This window comes from Oncorhynchus kisutch, linkage group LG22 (assembly GCF_002021735.2).
Source record: "Oncorhynchus kisutch isolate 150728-3 linkage group LG22, Okis_V2, whole genome shotgun sequence".
Classification (NCBI taxonomy): Eukaryota; Metazoa; Chordata; class Actinopteri; order Salmoniformes; family Salmonidae; genus Oncorhynchus; species Oncorhynchus kisutch.
The window spans coordinates 18,714,899-18,724,389 of NC_034195.2; the positions used below are offsets into that span (position 1 = coordinate 18,714,899).

The 9,491-nt window shown below is 48.6% G+C and overlaps 1 protein-coding gene across 5 annotated transcripts in view; it reads left to right on the plus strand.

Annotated features, from left to right (window-relative positions):
- The window catches only part of tubgcp6 (tubulin gamma complex component 6), a 32,755-nt gene that overhangs the window by 20,536 nt on the left and 2,728 nt on the right, over nucleotides 1-9,491 (plus strand). For 3 of the 5 annotated variants that reach the window (XM_020455987.2, XM_031801260.1, XM_020455986.2), the window contains exons 16-23: nucleotides 38-130; nucleotides 287-2,531; nucleotides 2,898-3,066; nucleotides 3,177-3,318; nucleotides 4,867-5,061; nucleotides 5,309-5,441; nucleotides 5,675-5,888; nucleotides 7,160-7,353. In XM_020455987.2, coding sequence (XP_020311576.1) covers nucleotides 38-130; nucleotides 287-2,531; nucleotides 2,898-3,066; nucleotides 3,177-3,318; nucleotides 4,867-5,061; nucleotides 5,309-5,441; nucleotides 5,675-5,888; nucleotides 7,160-7,353 — 3,385 coding nt within the window. The remainder of the gene's footprint in view (nucleotides 1-37; nucleotides 131-286; nucleotides 2,532-2,897; nucleotides 3,067-3,176; nucleotides 3,319-4,866; nucleotides 5,062-5,308; nucleotides 5,442-5,674; nucleotides 5,889-7,159; nucleotides 7,354-9,491) is intronic. The other 2 variants (XM_020455990.2, XM_020455991.2) reach the window with 2 other exon arrangements.

Genomic DNA, 9,491 nt, shown 5'->3' on the forward strand with positions numbered 1-9,491 from the left:
TGATGCAGTAATGTACTATTCTTATCTAAACCCCCAGGCTATTCTGGAGAAGTATCCTGTCGGAGGGCAGAGACCCCCTCTGGAAATACTACAGCCAGCTCCAGCTCAGACCACTCAACCATTAACACAGGTGTGTAAGTGTGTGTGGTGGCGTAGCGTCAAATAAATACAGCCTATGAAAAAGTGCCTTGCCAATCCACTCATGGAAGTGTAAGCTTGAAGCTTGGAAGTGTGTGATCTCTGCTCTGTGCCCTAACCTTGCTGTTCCTGCCCCTGTTTTGTACAGGAGTCCCTATCCCCGGAGCCCTGTGAGGAGCCAACCCAGGCCCCCCTTCACCACCAATCCACTCCCCCAGCACTCCCCACCACGAAACTCGACCTCGCCCTTGTCACAGAGCACATCGACGCCAATGACTTCCTGCCCAAGCCGGCCGACAGCCTGCAAGTGGACCAGGCCCTACAGGAAATTGGGTCGGACCTCCCGGAGGCTCTTGCGCCTCATAAACCCGTAGACTATGACTTTAGTGCCCCCTACAGTCCCCTTGAGGGAGTGACGGCCCCGGCCCTGGCTAGACCTCGCTGGGGTCCTGTGGTACAGCCAGACGTGGCTCATCCTCACATCCCAACCGGTCCCCCTGAGTCCACTCTAGGTATGGGGTGTGTGGTGTCCGGGACTTTAGCTTTCCCGTCTCCGCTACCCGGAAGTACCTACGGCCATTCTTCAGACTCCACTATGGGTGTAGGGTGTGTTGTGTCAGGAGCTGAGGTCCTCCCCAGGCCCAGTCCTCACGGCCAGGCCTCCCAATCTAGCATCCCCCTGGGCCAGTACTTCTCTGATGTGCCCCTGGCTCTCCACACAGCCAATGTCCACGGACACCCCTCCCAGACCACAGTCCAGCTGGTGGATGGAAGTGAGTCAAAGCAGATGGACAGCAGGCAGGAGAATACGGAAGACCCACCACCTCCAGGGGGCACCGTAAAAGAGGCTGAAGGGACTGTAGAGGCATCATGCCTGGTGGAGATGAAGCCAGCTGAGATGGAGAAACTAGATTGTGTTGGAGCAGAGGAACAGATGGCTGGTTCTCTCAGGGAGGCTTCTGCCTCCTCCACCCCAGAGCAGGGCCATGACAGTGGGTATCACCCAGGACAGGCCTCCCCTTCCCTCTCTGGACCCTCCAGTGTGTACGAGCTTCCTACTGCCAACATTCAAGGCCATGCCTCAGATGCTCATATTAAAGTCGGAGAGCACGTTTCAGATGTGGAAGCCCCTCTCCCTTCTCAAAACGTTCATGGTCACTCATCTGATGCTAACATAAAGGTAGGAGAGTTTGTTTCGGAGGTGACTGCTCCTCTTCCGACCGCCAACGTTCATGGTCACTCATCTGATGCTAACATAAAGGTAGGAGAGTTTGTTTCGGAGGTGACTGCTCCTCTTCCGACCGCCAACGTTCATGGTCACTCATCTGATGCTAACATAAAGGTAGGAGAGTTTGTTTCGGAGGTGACTGCTCCTCTTCCGACTGCCAACGTTCACGGTCACGCATCTGACGCTCATATTAAAGTTGGAGACCATGTTTCAGAAGTGGTCGCCTCCCTTTTCACCCAGAACATTCACGGTCATGCCTCGGACTCTCACATCAAGGTCGGGGAGCACATGTCAGAAGAGGTCGCCTCCATTCACACCCAAAACATCCACGGTCACTCATCCGACACTCACTTCAAGGCGGGTGAGTTTGTGTTGGACGCAGAGCCCTCCCGACCACGCTGGAGCAAGCATGGTCACGCCTCAGACTGCACACTTCAAGTAGGCTGTGTGATGTCTGGCACAGAACCAGTACTCTCCCCTTTACCTGGTAGCACCTACGGCCATTCCTCTGTGTCCACACTAGGTATAGGGTGTGTTGTCTCTGGGGTTGAAGTCCTTCATGCTCCTCTACCTGGAAGTGACTTTGGACACGCCTCAGACTCAACCCTGGGTGGAGGGTGTGTGGTGTCAGGAACGGTAACCCTTCCTTCTCCGATACCCGGAAGTGACTACGGCCATTCGTCAGATTCAGCGATGGGCGGAGGGTGCGTGATATCTGGGATTGAACCCGTTCGCCCTCCTCTTCCCGGCAGCAACTTCGGACAGTCCTCAGACTCCACACTGGGCACAGGGTGTGTGGTGTCGGGTGTAAGCCCTCTGCCCTCCCCCATCCCTGGCAGTATCTACGGCCACAGCTCAGACTCTGCCCTGGGAGGGGGCTGTAAGGTGTCCGGTGTAAACCCTCTGCCCTCCCCCATCCCTGGCAGTATCTACGGCCACAGCTCAGACTCTGCCCTGGGAGGGGGCTGTAAGGTGAAGGAGACTGGTAATGAATACGACGCCAGGACCCTGGAGCAGCAGGAGCAGCAGCGGCTGGCCGAGGGCATCTCGTCCTGGGCAGCGGGCTTGGCTCTGTCCCCAGGCGAGAGCTCAGAGAGGGAGTACCTCCGCTCCCTGGCTGCTCAGTACCAGGTGGAGCAGTACGAGGACTGCTACGGTCTCATGAGTGAGTCACGTCAAACACACACAGGCCTGCACGTACAAATACTGTATAATGCAGTCGAGGGCACTTCACACACCCTGTGTTTGCATAGTGCACACATTCATGATAGTCCCAAGTCATTGCGTCACACGGTGGCAGGAATAGACTGCTCTAGTCGAAAATAACACCGTGGTACTCGGATCAGTTGCACAACACTAATGTAAAGCAGCTTTTTAAACTAAGATGTTCACATGATTCATGTATAATATACCATCCAACTGAAAACACAACCATGACTGAAAGGTGCAATCAGGCAATGGTACATTAATATAACGAACGTTTGAATTAGAATCTCACTGTATGTTTCTGCATGCTGTGTCCCCTCCACAGCATTGGCCCCAGAGTGTCACCCCCTGCATCAGGTGACGCGGGGCCCCTGGGGCCTCCCGGTGGACCCATCGCTCCGCAGGGCCACAGACACCACGGTGGTGCAGCTTAGTGGGATGGTCTCCCTGCCCGTCCTCATGAAGCACTCTGTCACCACCCCACTGATCACACAGTGAGTTTGTGTTGCCTTTTTAGGGAAGAAGGAGTTCACGTCTCTCTGTGGGCCTATCACAGACTGTTTGGTGCTCCTGTTAACCCCCCCCCCTTCTCTCTGTCTCTCAGTGTATCCTTGGTGAACAAGGCGGTGGTGGACTACTACTTCGTAGAGCTTGGAGTGGAAAGGCATTTTGAGGCCCTCAGGCACTTCTTGCTCATGGAGGACGGGGAGTTCGCCCAGTCTCTCAGTGACCTGATCTTTGAAAAGGTGAAGTGAAGCTATGGGAGTAGTCTTACCTACAGTGCCTTCAGAAAGTATTCATACCTACTCCACATTTTGTTACGGCTTGAATAAAAAATCATTCAAACAAAAACAATTCTCACCCATCTACACACAATACGCCATAATGACAAAGTGAAAACATGTTTTTAGAAATGTTTGCTAATTTATTTAAAATTAAATACAGAAATATCTCATTTACGTAAGTATTCACTCCCCTGAGTCAGAAGCAACTTTGGCATCGGTTACAGCTGTGAATCTTTCTGGGTAAGTCTCAAAGAGCTTTCCATACCTGGATTGTGCAACATTTGACCATTATTATTTTCAAAACTGTAACTTCGCCACTCAGAAACATTCACTGTCTTCTTGGTAAGCAACTCCAGTGTAGATTTGGCCTTGTGTTTTAGTCATTGTCCTGCTGTTTTCCTCTAGGATTTTGCCTGTGCTTTGTTCCATTCTGTTTCTTTTTATCCTAAAAAACTCCCCAGTCCTTAATGATTACAAGCATAACTAATAACATGATGCAGCCACCACCATACTTGGAAATATGAAGAGTGGTACTCAGTGTTGTGTTGGATTTGCCTCAAACATAATGCTTTGTATTCCGGACATAAAGTAAATTTCTTTGCCAATTTTTTTGCAGTTTTACTTTCGTGCCTTATTGTGAACAGGATGCATGTTTTGGACTATTTTCATTCTGTACAGGCTTGCTTCTTTTTGCTCTGTCATTTAGGTTAGTATTGTGGACTAACTACAATGTTGTTGATTCATCCTCAGTTTTCGCCTATCACAGCCATTAAAATCCCTGAGCGGTTTCCTTCCTCTCCAGCAACTGAGTTGGGAGAACACCTGTATCTTTGTAGTGACTGGGTGTATTGAGACACTAACTACACCATGCTCAAAGGGATATTCAATGTCTGCTTTTTACATTTTTACCCATCAATAGATTCCCATCTTTGCGGGGCATTGGAAAATATATATATTTTTTGTGGTTGAATCTGTATTTGAAATTCACTGCTTGACTGAGGGACCTTACAATGATCTGTATGTGTGGGGTACAGAGATGAGGTAGCCATTCAAAAATCATGTTCAACACTATTATTGCACACAAAGTGAGTCCACGCAACTTATGTGACTCGTCAAGCACATTTCTACACCCAAACTTATTTAGGCTTGTCATAACAAAGGGGTTGCTTATTGACTCGACATTTCAGCTTTTCAATTTGAATGAATGAAAAACATAATTCCTCTTTGACATTATGGAGTATTGTTGTTTGTCACTCGCCTACATACATCTCAATGTAACACGTTTTGTTCAGGCTGTAACACCACGAAATGTAGAAAATGTCAAGGGGTGTGAATACTTTCTGAAGGCACTGTTTGGTGGGCATTTCATGTACCTGGGGTATTTTTTCTGTGTGTTTGTTTTGCCTGGGTGTGTATTTGCTGTGTGTTTTGTCTATTCAGTCTGTTTTATCTGTCTGGGGTGGGTCTGTGTCTGTTTTGTCCATATGTAATCCCTGTGTGCTCCATCAGATGGGCAGTGGTCAGACTCCTGGAGAGCTGTTGACTCCTCTGGTCCTGAACTCCATCCTGAGTAAGGCTCTTCAGTACAGTCTTCATGGAGACAGTTCTCTGGCCCCTAACTTCACCTTCGCCCTGCGCTTCCTCCCGGAGACCTTCCATCCTCACGCCCCCGACGCACTCAACTGCCTGGAGCTACGGTACAAGGTCAGAGGAGAGGGAGTGTATTTTTGTGTGCAGTAGATTGCTGACCTCACTGAAATTGGGATGTAGTACTGTTCTTGGTATGGAAAATATCGGAAAACAGTTTGATCCTCTTGAATTCATTTGGAGAGCGGATTTTTGAAGACTGAATAATGATTTTTCACAAAATGTAATCTCCTGCATCTCATTTTCTAACCTCTCTGTTACATCTGACCCTCATACTCTTTCTCTCCCTCCCTCTGTCTCTCAGGTGGACTGGCCGTTGAACATCATAATCACAGACAGCTGTATGAACAAGTACAACCGTCTGTTCTCCTTCCTGCTGCAGCTCAAACACATGGTGTGGAGCCTCAGAGACGTCTGGTTTCACCTCAAGAGGACTGGTAAGGGCTCCATCTCTGGAAATGAGGGGGGGGAAACCCCTTTAGAAAGGGAATTATGCAAAGATAGGGGATAAGTAAAGAAAGGCATACCACTTCTCTCAAGTGTTTTAATACATCAGTTCTTTTTAAAGCACTAAGGAGCAGCATATTTAATGTGCAGGCTTTTATTTATAGCACCAGTCATAATTATGCCACGACCCAAAAGTAACTTGTGTGTGTGTGTGTGTGTCCAGCGCTGGTGAAAGGGGCGGGCCGCTCGGTCCAGTTCCGCCAGCTGCAGCTGTACAGACACGAGATGCAACACTTTGTGAAGGTGATCCAGGGTTACATCGCTAACCAGATCCTGCAGGTGTCCTGGTTAGAGTTCACCACCAAGCTGGCCAGTGCCTCGGACCTGGACGCCATACACCGCACACACGCCGACTACCTCAACAGAGCTATCTTCAGGTTAGAGACATGCACACACGCCGACTACCTCAACAGAGCTATCTTCAGGTTAGAGACATATGCACACACGCCGACTACCTCAACAGAGCTATCTTCAGGTTAGAGACATATGCACACACGCCGACTACCTCAACAGAGCTATCTTCAGGTTAGAGACATGCACACACGCCGACTACCTCAACAGAGCTATCTTCAGGTTAGAGACATATGCACACACGCCGACTACCTCAACAGAGCTATCTTCAGGTTAGAGACATATGCACACACGCCGACTACCTCAACAGAGCTATCTTCAGGTTAGAGACATGCACACACGCCGACTACCTCAACAGAGCTATCTTCAGGTTAGAGACATATGCACACACGCCGACTACCTCAACAGAGCTATCTTCAGGTTAGAGACATATGCACACACGCCGACTACCTCAACAGAGCTATCTTCAGGTTAGAGACATATGCACACACGCCGACTACCTCAACAGAGCTATCTTCAGGTTAGAGACATATGCACACACGCCGACTACCTCAACAGAGCTATCTTCAGGTTAGAGACATATGCACACACGCCGACTACCTCAACAGAGCTATCTTCAGGTTAGAGACATGCACACACGCCGACTACCTCAACAGAGCTATCTTCAGGTTAGAGACATATGCACACACGCCGACTACCTCAACAGAGCTATCTTCAGGTTAGAGACATGCACACACGCCGACTACCTCAACAGAGCTATCTTCAGGTTAGAGACATATGCACACACGCCGACTACCTCAACAGAGCTATCTTCAGGTTAGAGACATGCACACACGCCGACTACCTCAACAGAGCTATCTTCAGGTTAGAGACATATGCACACACGCCGACTACCTCAACAGAGCTATCTTCAGGTTAGAGACATGCACACACGCCGACTACCTCAACACATTATACATGAATCCTAATCTAGACTTTGAACTCAGCCTACTCTCAACATGTTATCTTTAACTCAATCTGAATGTGTTTTTTATTTATCTAGGCAAGTCAGTTAAGAACAAATTATTATTTACAATGACAGCCTACCCCGGCCAAACCCAAACCTGGACAATGCTGGGGCAATTGTGCGCTGCCCTATGGGACTCCCAATCACGGCCTGTTGTGATACAGCCTGGAACTGAACCAGGGTCTGTAGTGATGCCTCTAGCACTGAGATGCAGTGATTTAGACCACTGCACCATTCAGAAGACTACATCTTTCCTTAATTTAATTCTGTATCTGTTTTCTCCCCTCCCAGGGGTCTGCTGACAGAGAAGGCAGCTCCAGTCATGAACATCATCCACAGTATCTTCAGCCTGATCCTGAAGTTCCGGGCCCAGCTGATCGCACAGCCCTGGGACAGCCAGCAGGGGGAGGCAGTGCACCCCAGCTTCATCGCCATGCAGCAGTCATACAACACTTTCAAATACTACTCCCACTTCCTCTTCAAAGGTAAGGACCGGGTCAAAGCCTCACTGACCTCTGGTGACCTTTCTAATGAGAGTTGCGGGTAGTTTCTATATGGATAAAGTGGTATGTTCAAATCCAAATCAACATCTGGCAGTCCTTTTTCCTGAACACCTCTTGTTGCAGTTTTTAGTTGGTAACTGGGTAGAGTCAAATCAAATGTTATTGGTCACATACACATGTTTAGCAGGTGTAGAGAAATGCTTGTGTTCCTAGCTCCAACAGTGCAGTACTATCTAACAATACACACAAATCTAAAAGTAAAAGAATGGAGTTAAGAAATATAGAAATATTAGGACGAGCAATGTTGGAGTGGCATTGACTGTAAAACAGTATGTAAACATTATTGAAATGGACCTGTGATTCAATGTCTATGTACACAGGACAACAGCCTCTAAGGTGCAGGGTTGAGTAATTGGGTGGTAGCCGGCTAGTGCCAGTGACTAAGTTCAGGGCAGGGTACTGGGTGAAGGCCGGCTAGTGATGGCTATTTAACAGTCTGATGGCCTTCAGATAGAAGCTGTTTTTCAGTCTCTCGGTCCCCGCTTTGATGCACCTGTAACTGACCTCGCATTCTGGATGATAGCGTGGTCAACAGGTTGTGGCTCGGGTGGCTGAGGTCATTGATGATCTTCTTGGCCTTCCTTTGACACCGGGTGCTATAGATGTCCTGAAGGGCAGGCAGTGTGCTCCCGGTGATACGTTTGGCGGACCACACCACCCTCTGGAGAGCCCTGCGGTTGCGGGGCGGTGCAGTTGCCGTACCAGGGGGTGAACCAGCCCGACAGGATAAGCTCAATGCTGCATCGGTAACAGTTTGTGAGGGTCTTACGGGCAAAGCTGAATTTCTTCAGCATCCTGACATTGAAGAGGTGGTGTTGTGCCTTCTTCACCACGCTGTCTGTGTGGGTGGACCATTTGATTGTCAATGACGTGTACGCCGAGGAACTTGAAGCTTTTCACCTTCTCGTTGTCGGTGTAGATAGGGGGGGTGCTCCCCCTGCTGAAATCTACAATCAGCTCCTTTTGTTATGTTGCACCACTCCGCCAGGGTCCTCACCACCTCTGTAGGAAGTCTCGTCATTGTTGGTAATCAGGCCTACTAGCTGTGTCGTCTGCAAGCTTGATGATTGAGTTGGAGCTGTGCGTGGCCACGCAGTCATGGAGGGAGTACAGGAGGGTTTTGAACATGCACGCTTGTGGGGACCCTCGGGTGAGGATCAGCGGAGGGGAGGTGTTGTTGATTACCTTCACCACCTGGGGGCAGCCAGTCAGAAAGTAGAGGGCCCAGTTGTAGAGGGTGGGGTTCAGACCCAGGGCCCTTAAAACCTCTTGGTGTTAGGGGGCAGTATTTTCGGAGAAAAAAAACATTCCCGTTTTAAACGGGATATTTTGTCAGGACAAGATGCTAGAATATGCATATAATTGACAGTTTTCGATAGAAAACACTAACGTTTGCAAAACTGTAAAGATATTGTCTGTGAGTATAACAGAACTGATGTTGAAAGCCTGAGAAAAATCCAATCCAGAAGTGCCCCAATGACTCCCTATATGGCTGTGAATGTACCATCAACGAGCTTACGCTATCCACGTATTCCCCAAGGTGTCTACAGCATTGTGACGTAGTTTTACGCATTTCTGTTGAAGAATAGCCTTATGGGGGCACATTGCGTAAGTGGTCACATGGTGGCTCCGAGAGAGATTCTCGCGTAAAGTGCAGAGGTAGCCATTACTCCAATCGGTCCTAGAGAAAAAGGAATTGTCCCGACGGATATATTATTGAATAGATATTAGAAAAACACCTTGAGGATGGATTCTAAACAACGTTTGCCATGTTTCTGTCGATATTATGGAGCTAATTTGGAATATTTTTCGGCGTTGTGGTAACCACAATTTCTGGGCGATTTCTCAGCCAAACGTGAAGAACAAACAAAAATCCTTTGGGAAAAAATGAACTTTGGCTGTCTACCTGGGAGTCTCGTGAGTGAAAACATCCAAAGTTTATCAAAGGTAAACTATTTAATTTGATTGCTTTTCTGATTTCCGTGACAAGTTTGCCTGCTGCTAGCAAGGCATAATGCTATGCTATGATAAACTTACACAAATGCTTGTCTAGCGTTGGC